Below are 19,491 nucleotides of genomic sequence, written 5' to 3' on the forward strand. Positions count from 1 at the left end.
ATGAGGAATGACTCTGTAGATAATTTATAGATAGATTTATTGATTAGCGTTCTGTAGTGAATACTATGGAATCATGTGCCATGCCAATAAAGCACTGCTGAATTGAATTGGCCTGAACTGAACAGAATTCCAACATAATGAGTTACTATTCACATTTTCCCATGCGTCTTCCTACCAAAGAAGTCTTAACTATGTGAGTATAACTGTATTTAGACAATTTAGACCGATTTACTTGACTACAAACAAGGAAGAGATACGTACAATGCTGGCGAACGGCAGCTCCGCTCTGCCCGCTGGGATTTGTAGTTTTACTGTCTGGAGAGTGACGTGCGTTCCCGCCGGGAGGAGGTCAGTGGAGCGCGAGGCTCCTGGTTCAGCGCGAGGTCAGTGTCTCCGTTTTTCTCTCTCTCTGTATATGCATTCAATTCAACGGGGCTTTATCATCATGACGCCGTTATTCCATACGTTGCCAAATATAAAAATGAATTCACGTCACTACAGAGGAATAATAGCCTAATTAAAGAACAGATTAACTCTCCAATGACAATATAGTGTAAAATATTAGGCTATATAAGCCTACTATGGCAAGGCTACTGTGTAACATTAGCCTACTACAGTGACAATATAGGCTACTGTACTACCCGTTCTGTCCATGTGTGACAACAATAACTTCTCACAAGTCACTCTTATGTCTTAACTCTTACCTCTACGAACCAGTAATCCCTTAAAATAACCTCACATTTACATGAATTCACCCCTTTATTCATGCAAAAGCCCCTTAAAATGAGTTAAGGGAGTTATTAATAGAGGAGACCCTATCAAAACCACCTTAAACACCCCTTAAAATCCATGTAAAATTCAATGTAAAATTAAGGGAGACAGGAACTTTCCAAGAATAACTCATTAATAACCCTGTAAACCTGCACAAAAGGCATGACAAATCCCTTAATTAGTGTCTCCCTGAACCAACTCATGAATAAATCTCTTAAAACCCCATGATGCTAACCTTTCTTTTTTTAAAGCTATGTTAGGACATTTCAGGGATAAAATTAAGGGGTTTGGTTTCGCAGTGTACTGTGTAGTAGGAAGTAAGATTCAGCCTCAGTCTGACCCTGAACAGAAAGAGAGTGTAACCATCTTCTAATGTTAATATGTTTGAGTATACATAATATTTACCTGGTTGAAGGCAGAGGGTTCATTGGCTTTGGCATTAGACTGACAGCCGCAAGCATGCTAATACTGACTCCATATATTGAAAACTGACCCCAACTGTAGCAGGCTAATCTAGCTAGCTACCTAGATACAAACAGTCCATATAAAACCAGTGGTGGTATCTGGTCCCTCCTCCGCCTCTGTCTGCCTGCTGTATTGTTGACCTGAATGGAAAGCTGTTTACTGCCCCGTCAAAGTGTTTGATCCCCGCACTAAAAAACTTCTCACTCCAATTGACATGCAGGAAGGAAATCCTCTCCCCACCTCCTCAACTGCATTTACACAGGAGTGCAAAATGTGATTCAGGGGCCACACTCTTTTAACTAAATCATTTCCCCCCACACATTACCGGTCACTACAAATGTGCAATGTATGGTTACACTGTTATATGGGGTTGATGTTGATCTTTTATTAAAAAATGGGATCTGGTCCACTTGATATGATGGATATGATGCAGTTTGATTGATTGTATAATTGATCAATACTACACTGGTTGTCTATGGGAAGCTCTTAACCTGACCTGATTCTAATGAGACATTTTGATCAGATTCTGCATAAGTATGCATCAACATTTTTTCTATTTTTATTATTGTTGTTTCAGAGGCTTTTCCACTGTGGCAAGAATAAAATCAGAGAGAAAAACAGAAGATTTGAAATTTTTTGGCATGAACACAAAATTAAAGATCTTGAAATCAGCGAAAAAAAACAGCTGTTGGCAGCTTTATTCTGAAAATATCATCTCATATAGTTCTGCTCCATAACATCTGATCATTCTGGCCAGTTTGGGGGACATGATTTTTCAGGACCATCGTGAAAAATAACCTTTACATTTTTTTCATTTTCTTCTCATCTGAGGAAATATTTAATATTTAACATATAGAGCACATTTTTCATATTTTTGGTATATTTTCACATACATATTCTGAGTTCAATCTTTATCTCAGTAAATTCTACTGCTGTTATTTTGCACACCATCTTAATGCTGTAATCCAGACCTTCTCATACGTTTCATCCATACATTCTACTTAACATTGTGTACATTTGTGTACAGTATGTATATATATTCCGGCTTTGCTAAATTCATATATATTCTATTCTTCTTTGCTGTATTCTATTACTAGTTGCTGCTGCAGTGGCCAATAAACCAATAAAACCAATCAAAACTGCCTTTCTCTCCCTAACTGATATCTCATTGGATACTTGTAAATAATCCTTCCCCGCGTTATATCCTGCTCCAATATCCTGTTTCAGCAGGAAATACATCATATTAAGGAAGCAAATTTCTTGTAAAGTCCTAAATGAGAGGAGAGGGATGAAGGAAAGAGGGATACAGAGAGATGGATGGATGGATGGGATGAAAGAGAAAGAGCAAAGATGAAAACAGTCATATTTCAACTTTGACTTACAAATGGAATTATATGCAAGTGTGTGTGTGCGCATGTATTCAAAGGGTATGATGACGTGGAAAGATAAAGAGTGGTTGAACTTCAGAAGGTAACAAGCATCTTCTGCACATCTTGACCCATTTGGGGAAAATGGATACAGTAAAAAGAAAAAGAAAAAAGAAGAAAGAACAGGATATAAATAAGAACAGAGCAAATGTGGATTTTCTAAACATACACAGATATTAAGTAGAAATGTATGAATGAAAATGTGTGAAAATGTGTTAAAAACAGGATGTGTAAAATAACAGTAGTGTCAATAATAGCAGAATTTACTAAGACAAAGATTATATGAGATTTGTGCATGATGAAAAGGTGTAGAATTACTCAAAATTATAATATATACATATACACATACACAAATATAATACAGATGCAATATATAACAAAAAGAGGAATATGTGAGTGTGAGAAAGACAATTTGTGAATGATTACAGCATATATAGAGGATGGCACTCACATGACCAGGTCTATCTACATGCTGTAACCCTATGTAGAATAAAGGTGACAATGTTAAATGAGACTAGTGGCACGATGTGACAAGACAATACAGTCCAGAGAACACAGTGAACCTCCGAGGGCAATAGGCATGTTTGTGTGTGTGTGTGTGTGTGTGTGTGTGTGTGTGTGGCGTCGGCAGGGTGGCCGGTACCCAGTTGATAATAGAGTTCTCCAAACGTCTCTCGCCTCATTACATCTCCGGCGACAAGGATCCTGGTGTGACCCGGCATTCAAACACTGACCCAGGGCAAAGTTCACTAGCTGTTTTCCCAATCTGTGTGTGCGTGTGTGTGTGTGGGGTGCAAGAGAGGGAGGGAGGGCGAACGAGATGCAAGATGACAGAGGACCTTCGCATCGCGCATGATGGTTTTGTGTGTGTGTGTATGTGAGAGAGAGAGACCTCTTATCTAGATGGTGACCTTGGCTGTACAGTTCAGCAGTTCAGGCTGGATAAAGATGGAGGCGCCATCTCTGTGCCCCTTTGTTTCCACACTGTGACCTGGTGGCTTTGAAAATCCAACATGGAGAATTTTCACAAAGTGTAAAACATGCCCCCCCGCCACCCCCACCAATGCAGTCCCCCTCTGGGTCAATCAGTAACAAATATGTCACCGTGTTTTGACCTGTACTTTTAGCGCCCCGCTTGGGACATTGTGTCATGTTGAAGTGCTAGAGCACAGTGTTCGGACGCATCATTCCAACACGTTTTGCCAAAATCAGATCAGTGCCGTGTGAAATATCGAGCGTGACGGACAAATGAGCGGATTGATGCATGGAGACTGATCCATAGTCACAATTATTTGCCTCTTCACAGTTATTTGTAAACGTACAATTTTCTTCGTACCATCGGCAAAAGTTTCCTCAGACTGGATTTCTCTGTTACACTTGTTCAAAATGCAATTCACTTAAACACAATTCAGCCACTGGACTAGTTTTTTATATATTGTCATAATTTGCTTTGTTTGCGTTCACTTATGTGCTAGAAGTGATTTTCAGACTGTTCCTCCATACAATGGCAGTGAATGGAGAGAGAAAAAAAAACACAATTCTCTAGTCTCCTCTACCGGAGCAACAGATAACAGAGAATCACAGAGTTTGGGGTTTTATCATGGAGGAAGCTACACAACCCAAGATGCTACCAAAGTTTAACATCACTTTAAAGCCACATTCCACTTAGTTTTAACATGGGGGTTATTCGGCACTTGACCGCCTTGAAAACCAGAATATAAACTAATCACCGAGATCAGATGCAGCTGGACGAGTTTGTAGTGTTCGGATTTTTACTTCCCATTCATTTGAATGAAGCCACGAAAATAGACTGAAAACTGACATTTAACACGTTGGTGAACAGATTCAACAACAGATCCTGTTTTTAAATAAATAAAGCAGTCCTTGGTCCTTCATCATTTTGCATTTCTATTCTTGCTTTACACTAAAATTAGTATTTAAAAATAAAAGTAGATCCAGTCTCCCAAACAGGAACTCTCTCTCCTAAATGGTATCCCTCCGCTATGTTCTCTTCTGAGTAGTAAAAATGCTATTTGGCAAAATTATGTTCTAAAACGTTGGACCCACAGTCAGTTGAAAATCACAGTAGCAGGATCTGTTGTTAAATCTGTTCACCAATGTGTTAAATGTCGGTTTTCAGTCTATTTTTGTGGCCTCATTCAAATGAATGGGAAGTAAAAATCTGAACGCAACAAACTTGTCCAGCTGCATCTGATCTTGGTGATTAGTTTATATTCTGGTTTTCATGGTGGTCAAGTGCTGAATAACCCCCATGTTAAAACTAAGTGGAATATTGCTTCAAGTGAAACAATTAACAGGTAGCGCATAACAATAAAAGTAATAAAAGGTAGTGGATAACATTCAGTAAAAGTTATAAAAGGTAGCGCATAACAATTAGTAAAAGTAACAAAAGGTAGCAGATAACAATTAGCAAAAAAACAAAAGGTAGGGCATGACAATTAGTAAAAACAACAAAAGGTAGTGCATCGCAGTTAGTAAAAGTGAAAAAAGGTTGCGCATAACAATAAAAGTAATATAAGGAGGCGCATAACAAAATTGTAACAAAAGTAATAAAATGTAGGGCATAACTATTAAAAGTATTATAATGTAGTTCAGAGCAATTAAATTAAATGTTACCTGCTTCCTTTTATAGACCAAAGACTAGCACTGTTTTTGCAGTTTTGCCACAAGTCTTCACTGTGGATTTTAGAGGGATAAAAGTTTTTATGTAAAAGACAGAAGATTATTGTGTAAAAATCGGCTTAAATCAGGAAGTCGGGCTGCAACAGAGAACAACGTCCCATTGCCAATAATTGAGATCCACCCTATCTTTACTTCACAAGCAGACAAGGAAAACGTGATTATTGAATGAACATTTTTTTTTTATTACAGCACACAAAATAAAAACAGATTCAGGAAAACATCTCATTTAGGGGTGTCTTATTCAGAAACATAACAAAGGTAAAGCAAGGATTCACTCCAATTTCAAAATTGACTTTTCTCTCCTCTGTGGAAGGCAAGAAAAACTGATTAAGTTTGTTTTTATTCACTTAAAAAGGATCCCCGGCACACAAGAAGACCGGTACAAAGTTCTTAAAGCAATGTTTTTGTAAAATCTTGATTAGTGCCATTAAACCAGGAGACAGTTCTAAAGGCTTTAAGGAAGTGAATCGATTATGGGTTGTTTTTGATGGCAACACTTTACCTTCCAAAGAAAAATACTGTAAAATAGCCACAGACTGCTTGAGTCTCCTTGTTCGCTGCAGATCCTCTGTATGTGAATCAGAGTCTCCTGCTCTCACCAGCACAGTTGTTTTTTTTTTTTATTCTTGTGTCATCTCACGAGATGATATGACACATTACATAATGAACATAAAAATGGGCATGAGGCAAGGCTTAGCAGGAGAGGGAGAGCTGAATGAGCCATCCCTCCCTACCAGACCAACCAGTTACCCCTCCACTCAATAGTACAAACTCACAGGTAAGTGTTGCTGTGCACAGAAAACCCTTAGACTAGAGGGAGATTTCACTTGTGTGGATCATTTACACATCTCGGCACCTCCATAGGAATCAGGAGCAGTCAACCTCCAACATAAACTGGCCTCGGAATCCATCGATATTCAGGCCTTCCTCCCCATCTCTTAATATTGATAATAGAGGCTTTGCAGAAGCATTCTAGAGCCCTCTAGCACCCATGTGGGGAGACCACAACTTAAGTCCAGCAGTACCTATAGTCGGACCATGGTCAACCTTTGTTGTGTGGTTGGTTGTTCCAATAAGGCTGGAAAAATAGCGAATAAATCATTTTATAGACTTCCAAAAATCAGTGAAAGAAAAGATTAGAAAAAAGAAAACGACTATGGATAGCCTCAATCAATCGCAAAGATGTCAAGGCAGGCACAAATCAGTACAGGGTGTGCTCTGATCGGTTCATATCTAGTGAGTCATTTTAACTAGCTGTAGCTTTCCAAATATAAGGCTTGCTATCCAAGTAAGAGTCAACAAGAAATCTTTCTCAACTTTAGAGAAAGAAATGTCTCAATGATTGCTAGCATACTGCTTTTGTTACTTAGAGAAGAAGCGTCACGGATTTTAACCTAGCGTTTCCTAGCCTTGCTAGCTAGCAAGATTGGTAACTAAGCCTATGGCATTAGCATGACTATAATGTTACTTCCCTGAACTTTGACTATAATTGCTATTTTTTCTTAGCACTTTTTTATTTTAAAGATTTAGAACGCTTCTGCAAAGAGTCTATTCCAATATTAACATGCAAAAATGTCTTTCTTCTTGGAAAGTATGACTGCGGACACTAAATGAAACCATATTACCTTTGTAAATGTGTATCAAGTATTCTTGAACTCCCATATAGGTGTATGCAGTGAAATGTGAAAATGTTCTACCAAAGTGAAATCTTGCTTTATCAGGTAATTTCATGGTTTTTTTTTTTACATGATAGCCAGGAGTCCCACTGGCCTGATGGTAGTCTATGGCCTGGATGCAATCAGAATGCACGTAGCTGTTGTCTCCAAAGCTTCCATTCATTTAGCATTCGTTGTGGCTAAATTTGTTTTGTGTATACCAGAGAGAACAACCCGTTCAGATTCCACCTTGTCCATAGTCTACTCTCAGGTCAAAGAACCATCTGACTACCACATGAAAACACAAAACAAACTAACAAAAAACAGGAATTGTCCTTTATTTTGGAGGACGTCTTCCTTGAACAGTTAAGTTGAAATCTTTAGGACCATTCTTGTTGTAGATAGTTCATACTGGAATGTTGTAAGGGGTCTATGCTAGTATGTAGTATTTCCATTTCAACCATGCGAGCGAGTGGAGAGAAGGTAACAAATCTTAACTCGCCTAGCTCCTCGCATTGTACTGACGGTGTTTGCTAAGTAAGCAACAAACTGAAATTCAAAGTCTTATTAATTACACATTTGTTTTAGGTGTCGAAGGAGGCGCATATCACAGTGTCAACCTCCCGTTTCGTTTGTAGCAGACAAACTGCGGTAATATTTTCTTTACAAAATATGCAGTATGTACAATGGCATTTACAAGCAACTATTTAAAAAAGGCAAAAAAACAAACAAAAAACTAATCAAGAAAAAATAAATCTTAAATAATATTCTTCAGTGCAAAATGCCTGCTGAAAGTATAGCACAAACCCAAAAAATAACAGAATAGAAACAGTCCGATTATAAAATGTTTTTCATTAGGAGTCATCCGTAGGTACTTGGTAAGCGTCAGCCTGCTAGCAAGGCTGTAAATGAACCGATTCATTATTGCTGCGTTTTGTGGAAAATATATTAAGTATGAGATTCTAAAGCTTCACTTTACCCTGAGGAACAAAAATACAGAATTGGGGATGCAAGTTACTGAATTGTTATATAGCTATATATATGTATATATATATATATATATATACATACATATATAAATAATGACTAATGACATAAAATTCCCAATTCGGGGGTTGCTTTCTTGTAAGAAATAATCAAGTAGTTTGGGTGGGTTATACATGATAAGACTGCAGTTAGCTTTAAGGGTATAATGTGCTTACCCTACTCTTGACATGATTTACAGAGAGGGAATTGGGATCATTTCATGCGACGTCCATTTTGACACTTCAACAAATTTCTAGAGTCAAGCCTGTGTTGACTGTTTGTTAAATCCTCTTCAGTTCCTTGGAGGCTTTTGCTTGAACAAGCCCACGGTTCCAGAGCCATCTATCTAGAAAAGGCTGTACCATTACAATCAGCAAAACCCCAACCAATCCCAACGCATTGTGACATAATGTTCAATAAGCTAATGATACCAACGTTGTTCCAACCAGACACATCACTGTCTCAATTTTCACAGGCTTTGTACGATAGCAGATAGGCAGTTTGCGCACATTTCAGATTATTTAACTGATTCCTATGGTGACATTCATGTCCAGAGAGGATCATTAATTGCAGTGGCACTCTTTTACTTAGGGGTGAAGTTGCCCCAGACTGCTGACTTGAGGCCAGCTTCCACTTCATTCATTAATTTTCTCTCCCTACCTAATCCTTCTCAGGGTCATGGGGGTTAGAAGCCTATTCCAGCATGCTTGGGCAGAAGGCAGGGAGATACTCTGCACAGGTCGCCAGCTATCACGGCTAATGCTGCGTTCACGTCATGTCAGATTCACCATAAATACAAGCTGCCGACTGGGGAAAAACAGCCTCCTAGTGGTAATTACAAGTAGGACATGTGGGAAGTTTTTGTAGGCTCCAATATTTCCCACTTGGCATCATGAATTGCATAAGTGTGTCAACACGGGCGGCAAAAATCTAAATGATCAGTTATATTCACACTAATACAATCAAATCTACAAAAGCAAGCAATGTCTGCTGTAATTTGTTTGTGGTTGACTTTAAAGTGATCTGTTAGAAACAATTGCCATCTTGGATGTGGGTGTTCCAATGAGGTAAACACATGAATGTTTCCAAATTTTCGCAATGGAATGCCATCCTGTCCTCCTACTTCTTCTGATATGACATGAACGCGGCATAACAGAGATAGACAGACTCTCACATTCATACCAATGGACAATTTAGAGTCTCCAATCCACCTGACTATGGGAGGAAACCCAGGAGAACACACAACTCCGCACAGAAAAGACTGAGAATCGACCCGGCGACCTTCTGGCTGTGTGGCCACAGTGCGCATTAGCATTGTTAGCATCCTTGACCTATAGTGGGAGTCTGGAGATATTAGAAAACAGACCCTGGATCAGCAATCAGAGGCAACCTCAGCCCATTCACACCAGTATCAGTATCTGATTCGTTATCGTTCTATGGTGTGTATTCCACAGATGTTCCACAGTACCTATTGCTCCTATCTCATCATGATTCTATGGTATATTCTCTCTCTGTAGTGTTAGACCATGGGTTTCCAGACATAGAGTGTCTATGTACAGTGAATCAGCTCCAACCTGTATTGCATTGTGTGGAATCTCTCTCTAACAATCAAACATCCTTGGTGAGTTTTTTTTTTTACCCAAAGCCTTGGTGAGCTTGGCAGCTTGCCGTTTCTCTCTCCAATTTAAACCTTTACCTGTCATGCAACAGGCTAACAAAATACCCACAGCTGATATGATCTTTAAGACTACCCGCATTTCACAAAGCTGCCCACACGATTGCATTACCCACAATTCAGCGAGGTGGACTAGCGGTTAGAGAGACTGTGCTGTAACAAGAAAGTCACAGTTTTAATCCCGCTGAACCCCTACCTGCTCAGTCATGAATCTCTCTGTATAACGGCGTCGGCTAAACGACTACGATGCAAAATGTGAGGCAGAGAAAAAAATGACAAACAGCAAGCAAAGCCACCAAGAAGTTGGACAAAACCTCCACCTTTTTTTTTTATGAACATCAGTCTTTCTAGACGTCATCATCCATTCGTCCATTTATCTATCCATCCATCCATCACCGCTTTTACTCTTTAACAGTGAGTTTTTGCATACATACATACGTACATACATGACAATATGTAAGTACTGGGACAATGAGTTTAATTTGGTCTTTCTTGTTGCTATCATTGGCTACATTTATATGCCAGCCAACCCGGCTACTGGTCATACTCTGGTTAAGGTCTTATTCATTTGTTTCCATGAACCTTTGATACCATGTGATTGAGTCTCCCTGTTAGCTTGAATAAACCAGTTAACAGAATATTCCCCCTCTTTGACTGAGCTATTCACCTTTTAATATGAGATCCATGTTAAGGCGAGGCACCACAGGTGAAAATGGAAATTTGGGCTGGGCATATTATAATATCTTGCTTCTATAACTACTGTCATTTTGTAAAATCTACAAAACAATAATCCAAAACAATTAGAAATACGTAATTTATATGTTTTTAGATCCAAAAAACCTTATTGGCCATTTTCTCAAAATAACATAACCTGTATGAAACCCCCTCTTTTTAAACTCAACTTGTACATATGGCTGCCAAATTTTACATGCTGCTTCTTAACAAAACAGCTGGTAATTTACACAGGTTTTGCCATTTTTATTTTATGAGGTATTTTAAATTAAAAAATAGCAAGAAGAGGAGAGATTGAGACTGAGATTTTCGCCATATACATAAAAACTAAATACTTAAAAAAAAAAAAAATCACAAATCCTTCTGTAAATTACCAACTATTTAGTTGTTCATCAGAATGAAACAGGCAAATGCTCTCTGACTTCATCCAGTGAGGAACAAAAGTGTTCTGTTATGCAAATTCATGCATTTTTATGAAATACTAGCCAATTTGAATTGAAGTGTTTGTATTTGTGTATATATTCAAGATATAAGATGTCATTCTGACAGGATGAGGGGAAATGGTTTCTCCCATTCACCTGTGGTGCCTTGTTTTAAAGTGAGTCCAAGCCAAGAGTAAGCATTGACCTTTGACCTCACTGTCCCACTACTTGTGACTGTCATGCCCTTTGCTGTCCCCGCCTCCCTCTGCAGCGCTACAATCATTGCACTCTCACAAATGTACAAAACATACTTTGTCTTATCATAGCCATTAAAAATACATTAAAAACATTTTACTGCTCATTCCTTTTTAACATTTCAGTAAACTGTTTAGTAGGATTGTGTGTGTGTTATTTACATTGAGTATTCAGTCATGTATAACTGTAAGGAGAAGATGTGTGTGTGTGTGTGTGTTGTGTTTGCTAGGAGTGTGTTCCCTGCATGCCTTGTACAGTGTGTGTGTGTTGTGCCTTAATCTGATGTGTGTGTTTGCCCTGTGTGTGTATGCTGTCTATCGTTCCCTTTTCTGTGCATGTGTGTGTGTGTGATTTCCCTGTGTGGCTGTTCTGTATGTCTTTGTCATGTTGTCATGGTTCCCCTCCTCTTGTGTGTGTGTGTGTGTGTGTGTGTGTGTGTGTGCATGCATGTTCCATCCTACATGTCCATCCTTTATATCTGTGTATGACATGCTGATGTCCATACATTTCACTCCTGTATTTATGTGTGTGTGTGTGCATGTATCTATGTGTATGCGTGTGTGTGTGTGTCTAGGAGGACATGCCGTTGACGAGGCTCCTCAGCTGTTTGACCACAGTCTCTATCAGCTTCTGTTTGTCTCTGTCGTTCTTCCTGAACTGAGAGAAGATGTTGTTCTTCTTACTGGTGTCTTTCATTCTGGAGAGAGAGGAAGAGAGAGAAAGAGAGGGAGAGAAGAGGGAGTGAAAAAGTGTTGTTGAATTTAAGCAAGATTTCAAAGTGTGATTAAACAGTGCTTATTACTTTCTGCTGGCTTTTGCTATTGCTAAAAAGATGGAAGACAATGATTATTATTCACACGGATGTAGTGGTAAATAAAAAGGTAAACTACAACCTCCAGTCAGTGATCATCATAAGGCAAAGAAACAATAGAAACAAAAATCAATTACTACTTACTATGATCTAGATCAGTGATTCTCAACCTTTTTCATATCAAGGAGCCTAATTTAGTCCACATTAGGGCCACAGACACCAATTTGATGAGATTTTGTCTCTTGGACCCAAATCTGAGAATATTTTTATTGTTAGATATGATTTTGTCCAGAATTCCATGACTATCTGCATTGTAGGTAGAGAGATAACAGTGGAACTATGATCAAAATAGTCATTCTTCTACATTCTCTAATTGTGTTAACTTCTTGTAAATGGAATAATGGTGAGGTTTAACAATTCATCAATTTGGTGAGGACACCCTCAAGGACTCCTGGTGGTCCCCAGACCCCATGTTGAGAACCACTGATCTAGACTATGAATTTAAAGCTCCACTAGGTAACCTTGCATGTTGGCGACCCTAAATTGCAGCTGAAGGTGACATCAGTAAACTGTCACAGCCCTGCCTGGTTTCCTGTGCTATAAAGCATCACAGACCAAAGAGGAAAATATCATCAGCGCATGCCTGTAAACGACCAAAGGAAACCAGTGAGGAAGCAGCACCTACCCCCTGTAGACTCTGTATGGTAGCAGTTAGCAGCACACACCAGCAGGCAGGAAAAGAGAAGAGAGAAGAAGAATCAGAGGGACGAGAGAGGAAGAGGAGCAGAGGTGACACCAAACCGGCGAGAGAGCAGGGAAACAAATCAGCCACATTTACAGTCAGGAGTTATATGTAGGAGTATGTAATTAATACTTCCCAGTTGAAATTGTATGTGAGAGCTGATGTGATAATATAGGGCTGGGTGATATGATAAAATTTTTCAATAGACCTCAAATCATTATTTCTGTTGATTCTCTTGTTTCTCGTTACTATATACTGCATACAGATACTTTTAGAATGGTTCCACTTATTTCATACTGAATACATAGCGATATTTTTATATTTGTAAAATGTTATATTTACATATACTTACATATAGGATATTCTTCATATTTTTTTTTATCTAAACATATGGGCCATTTAGTGCTTCAGAGTGAAAGCTGAAGAAGGTTAATCAATGGTTAAAATGTTAATATGTTAAAACAACTATGGCAGTATTGGTTGAGTGTTTGAATCCCTACTAGCTTTGGGGGTGCTGCTCTGTAACTGAGCCTGACCTTTGACCTGCCTGTGGAGGGTAATTAGACCAGAGTATCTGCAGGTTTCAGAAAGCCACATTTAAGACATTAAAGACAAACCAGCCTCTTTCTGATTGAACATAGCTAGTAAAGTTGTGAAACTATAAATGGGCAGAATAAGAAAAAGGGCACTTGGAAATTAATTGTTAAGGGACATGAAGTCCAACTGTGTTTAGTAAATCAGATAGGATACAGATTGTACCACTAACCCTGTTCTGGATTAATCTACGAGTGGACATGCAGCACAAAGAAACCTGGCATTACATGGTGAAAATATAAGACCTCAATAAGTGGATTTAAAGGCCTTAAATGTAAATCATTTAAGGCTTTTTCAGACTTTTAAAGGACCCATGGATACCCTGCAGCAAATACACTCATTTCTGTTGGTGGTGGTGAAATATATATTCACTTCTCTAGCAGTGTGTACATTATAAGATGCACTCACTTCTCCAGCAGAGCCAGGGCCGTGGCTGGGTTCACTCTCAGGTATTTGGAGGTCGGCTGGCCATAGTCTGCCAGGTAGGTTGACCAGTCCCACACCATGAATAGGTCCAGGAGCTGCACACACACACACACACACACACACACACACACACACATATAAGAGAACAAAATGGTCAGTATTTCATCTTCAGACAAACAACAGAACCTCACTTTAAAATAACAGAGAGAGAGAGCAAGAGAGAGACTAAGATAAGTGGTGGTGGTGGTGGGGGGGGTTCTACTGCGAAATGATGAGTGTTAAGTGTGAACAGGAACATTTAAAATGAGCGCCCCCTCCCTCCAGCCCCCCACGACCCCTAGTTAACCTAATGGAGATTATCCTTTGCACACACACACACACACAAACACACAAGCTTCTCAGTGTATGCTAATGTCATAGGGTGAAACAGCTGGGTGTTTGGGTCGTGTTGAGGCGTAGTGAAAGAACAGCTTAGTGCTAATGCCATTATTCAGCTGATTGAGAGAGAGACAGAGAGAGAGAGAGAGAGAGGGAGATCGGCTTAGCACTAATGCCATTATTCTCACCTGGAGCTAATTGAGGGGCCATGAACAGGCATGCAGAGGACGCCCGAACTCACTTTACCCACTGAGAGGGAAATCGTACCAAACTGATTTAAGTGACATTACAGTAGGGTCTTAAAAGAATGAATTAAAACCGTTGGGAGTTGGGAGTTCATGGTTAACCCGCCTTTTTAGCTATCGCTACATTACTGTCCGGAACTTGCTATTCAGTCAATGTAATTAAATGGAGGAAGATATGGAAAATTAAAACTGCAAAAAAAAAATCAGAATAATATTGTCACTATGAACCAATATGGTAACAACAAACATTTTCTTGTTAAAGAGTAACTAAACCCCAAACCCACATCTGTGGTGAAGTCTGATATCTAATGGTAAAAAGTAGGGTACTGAACTGGCCATCTGCTATTGGCTGATCTTTGGTGCCAGGTGATGTCACCTTCTATAGAGTACAACAGGTGGTGACATCACCTGGCTTGGGGTTTTACTCTTTAAAACAGATGTAAAAAATATTTTCTGTTGTCTTATATGTTGTAGAGACATTTTGTTTACAATTTGCTATCCCATACACCAGCGCTCAGATCTATCTGTTTGTCACTTCCGGGAATTTTGACGTTCCGTTAACAACGCAGACTTAATTCCACAGTATCCGTTAGTGACGTGCAGGTGAAGGTGTATGAAAATGAAAATGAAAATGTTTATGTGTCGGATCAGCGGTCGTGAATTGAAAAAAACATCGCTAGTATCCGTCATTAGTTGGCCAGCACAACCGACGGCTGCTAGGGGCGCTAATCCGTTCCTGTCCATCAAAATACTCCACAGGAATGAATGACGTACTTCTCTCCGTCAAACCAGCAGAGCATGAAGACGTGAAGGCAGGAACTAGAAAATGTGCTCAGTAGAGCACAGGCCTCCGCCATGTCTGACAACACCCTGCAAGGAAGTTACGCACCTTTTGGTGATATGCCACACCCACCACCATGCCCCCTTTGGGCCAATCGACAAGAAAAGTTAATCAGTTCTTCCTTGGCCCAGAACCAACCTTCATACCAAGTTTTGTGCAAATTCGTGCCCAACTTTTAGAGATATCCTGCTAACGGACGGACAGACGGAGGTGAAAACATTCCCTCCGTGGTGGAGGTAATAAATGGGTGCCAGTGAGTTTGACATCTATGAAATTTCAGGATAAAACCTTGCATTTGTGCATAATATCAGCTTGGTGCTTTACTGACAAGTTGTTTGAGCTTTAACTATTATGCCACCAGTTGAAGTGGCACAAAAACATCTATAGGCTACCTACCTTGACACTTGATTTCTCAACTGCATTTACATGTCACATTCAAACATTCAAAGAGTGGCTTTGGAAAAAATAGTCCTGTGTCCCTAGAATGGCCATGCATGAGGTGCCAGGTAAAGAAGCCACAAAGACAAGGAAGACTTTTTATGGAAGCTGAAGTCATAGCTTGCATGTGGCAGTAGACAAGCCATTTCTCTGCGACCGGGGGGGGGGGGATTTTCATTCACATCCCTCCATTCTATCATCGCATTAATTTTGACAGACCAGACCAAACAGTGAAGATAATAGTCTAGACCAGACAATGTAATCCAGGAGGGTTCTGCTGGGCAAGCCGAGTCATGTTATCATAATGGTGAAGTAGTAAACACTGCCGAGACAAAAACACTGAGCTTTTTTGGCATCACAGAGAGAGAGAGAGAGAGAGAGAGAGAGAGAGAGAGAGAGAGAGAGAGAGCGAACAAAGATGGACAGAGTCAGAGAGAGAGGGGAAGAGAGCAAGAGAGAAAAATATTATAAACATTGATGATTGCTCATAATAACAGAGCAACTGAATTGCAAAATAGTGAGATGGAGAGAGAAATGGAAAGGTGCTAAGCAGTCACAAGTATATCACCAGATCTGTAGGGACAAATGAGGTATAGGCATAAAGCGCATATATGTTTGTGTGTGTGAAATAGAAAGATATGTGTGTGTTTGCGTGTGTGTGTGTGTGTGTGTGTGTGTGTGATACCCTTTTCACACCAGAACAGTGACCTGGTAAATATATCCTGTTTAACTGTAAATCAACACTGCAAAACATCTACTGAGAGTCATTAGGTCTGATGATGGCTCTGCATGGTCATATAATGGCCAAGGAATATGAGGCCATTTTACAGGACCACCCTAGGGTGCAAGATGCCCCCATACACACTGCTGGTTTCGTGAACAGCAGGATGAAGTCAAGATCCTTCCATGGCATCCTTCAATCGGCAGATCTCAACATCACTGGACCTTTATGGGAAGTCGATTTTTGCCTCCCGCATCCCTCAAAAAACAGCAGGACAAGGCAAAGGTTGGCCTTACTCCTTATTAGATACTTGATATTCATACATTGTTAGGTGTCTCCGTTATTTTGTTCACTGGGATGTGTGTGAGAGTGAGGTGTGTGTATGTGCGATTTCCCAACAGGAGGGTGTCTGATAAATCATCACTCCTGTGACACAGAGTTATGTTGTGAAACTTCCTGGTATCACCTTTACCTTCAGACAATAAGGCAGGGTGGCACTCTGAAACCCAAGAAATCCCTCTCTCCTTTCCTTCCCTTTATCCACTTCGGAGTCTTCACTTTGAACGTCGCCCATCGGCTTCTATTGTCCCATAGACTTGTATTGTGTGGTATAGAAGGAGTTGTATTGGGAGACTTGGCTACTGAGCTGTGCTCCATTGACTCCTGTTCATTAGGGGTTTGTCAGCGGAAAGCAGTGATCCAGCGGAAAGGAAAGACTAGCTCAAACTACGTGATTTTTAGAGCAACTTGGTTGATGTGTCGCTCTATTCTGACCAATTATGGGCATCTATGTAGTGGTCTGCATCTACAAAGTTTTGAACAGACAAATCATGCATTTTCGCTGCTTTGGTATTGACTTTCATAATGTTACATTGTTTTGATGAGTTAACATAGCTGGCTAGCAAACACTAATTAGGTAGCATTAATTGAAAGTAAACAGAAAAAAACTTGAGGGGCACACAGAGTAGTACGCAATGGGCAAGTAACAAAGGATATGTTTCCATGTTACCTCTTTATATATGCGTACGTACTACATAATTCCTTAGCATTATAATTACCAATGGCTACTAGAGCGGTAATACATAAACTGTGTCATAATGAGAAATTAAAGTCAGTTAACAATGTTGTTCTTGATTCATTAGTAAGTGCTTAATTATCAACATATTACTTAATAGTGACTAAGAGGTAGTGAGTAGCTAATATTTCAATAACTACATAATTAAACATTAACTAGCAAACCATAATCTAAAGTGTTATCGTACTTACTATTACCATCATTTGTTTTCCCTGTCTTAGCAGTAAGCTACTATTGCTCAGTCAGAGGGAGGGGGAATATTCTGTTAACTGGTTTATTCAAGGTAACAGGGAGCCTCAATCGCATGGTATCAAAGGTTCATGTTAACAGATGAACCTGAATAAGACCTTAACCAGAGTATGGACAATAGCTGGGTTACTGTGGTATGCAAACGAAGCCGTTTCGAGTTGAACTATCCTATATTTCTGGTACCATCTGCAGTTTCAGCCATAAGATAGAGGGAAACCAAAAGGACGACCTCTGTGTAACCTCAGCCTGTTGATGCCTCACAACCCCTATACCTGAGGCTAGGATTAACATGTCAACCAGCCAGGCTGCATTAAAGGGAACGTGGACATATTTTTGTCTAATGAACTGCGTCACAGGGAACCGAGCCCTAGAGCTGAAAAATAGACCAAATTAAAGCATAAAGCAGATCACTGGGGTCACAGATACATCTCTCTCAACTCTTTCCATACATTATCTTATGTGTTTATAATTCATGTATAGGCCTAACATATTAAACTAAATACTTCAGCATGGTCCCCTCTATGTGACCTGGACCTGTTGATGCAGAGCCATGCCTCTACCTCAGGCTCAGATTAACAGGTCAACAGCCAAGCTACATTAAGAGCTTAATGAGACCTATCAACACTTCACATACCACCGACATTTACTACAGAGAGGGTGACAGAGTGTTTGTGTGTGTGTGTGTGTGTGTGTGTGTGTGTGTGTGTGTGTGTGTGTGTGTGTGTGTGTGTGTGTGTGTGTGTGTGTGAGAGAGAGAGAGATATTGAGAGAAAGAGAGAGAGAGATTGAGAGATTTTTGGGGCAGGTGAACTTTAGGACAGGTGAAAGGTGAAAAGTGAAAAGGTAAGACGAGGTAAGAAACGTAAGAATAAATGGGCAGTATGACACAATAAACAGAATGTGAGAGTATGGGATGTCAGATATGTAAATTAGAGGGGTGAGGTGTGGAACAGGAGAGAAGCTGGAGAAAGCTTATATATGTGATAAATATGTGATACAAGTGCAGCCGTCGGTGTAACAGTAGTATCAACAAAGGTGTGGACAGATGAGAGGGAAGATGAGTAGCATGAACAACGGATGAGAGAAGTCAAACACGAAAATTACGAGCACTGGGCCAGGTGAGAGGTAAGACAAATAAAATGTAAAAAAAACAGGTCAGAGGTGAGACGGGTGAACAGTAAAAGGGAGGTGGTTGGTACTGTAAGGCAGGTGGAGGTGTGAGACAGGTGAAGCGAGACAGGTAAGTAAGCTAGGTGGGATAGTTTACCTGTCGCAGGTCGATGAAGGCCAGCTGGAGTGTGTCTCCTTGGAAGCCAGGGACCGGCTCGGAGCTGGCAAACACTAAGAAGAAACAAACATGCAGTAAGACATCTGTGGGCTTGGGCCGATATTTGATATTATCGAATATCGCAATATTTTGGGAATATCGCAATACTTCCCGTTATATCGAATGTGGCCGAATGTGTTGCTTAGATCACAATTGTACAAGCTTTGAAACGTATAAACCTATAATGTACTAGCGGCAAGATAGTAAAAAAAAACAAAAATAAATCATACTACAAAATTTGTCTTTTTAATTCAAGTGGGTTCCCTTTTCCACAATCAGCCCGTTTTTCTGGAAATAGCAGGAATGAGCAAATTACACCAAATTATACCAAATGGCCATTGTTTTCCATTTCTAGACTGTTAATAATAATAATTATTATAGCCTAGAAATTCGATGTAATTTGGAAAAAAATAAGAAAATAACAGTGATAATATCGTATATCGCGCTATTTTGGCGGGACAGTATCGCGATATTAAATTTTGGATATCACCCAAGCCTAGACTTCAGTCATTT

At 39.7% G+C, this 19,491-nt stretch overlaps 1 protein-coding gene across 1 annotated transcript in view; it reads right to left on the reverse strand.

Moving 5' to 3' along the window:
• Positions 1–19,491, reverse strand: part of exoc6 (exocyst complex component 6) — a 458,194-nt gene that overhangs the window by 387,231 nt on the left and 51,472 nt on the right. The window contains exons 21-23 of the mRNA XM_078290646.1: positions 18,919–18,992; positions 13,687–13,799; positions 10,390–11,828 (exon numbers count right to left, since the gene is read on the reverse strand). Coding sequence (XP_078146772.1) covers positions 11,702–11,828; positions 13,687–13,799; positions 18,919–18,992 — 314 coding nt within the window. The 3' untranslated portion in view covers positions 10,390–11,701. The remainder of the gene's footprint in view (positions 1–10,389; positions 11,829–13,686; positions 13,800–18,918; positions 18,993–19,491) is intronic.

This window comes from Centroberyx gerrardi, chromosome 20 (genome assembly GCF_048128805.1).
Source record: "Centroberyx gerrardi isolate f3 chromosome 20, fCenGer3.hap1.cur.20231027, whole genome shotgun sequence".
Lineage (NCBI taxonomy): Eukaryota > Metazoa > Chordata > Actinopteri > Beryciformes > Berycidae > Centroberyx > Centroberyx gerrardi.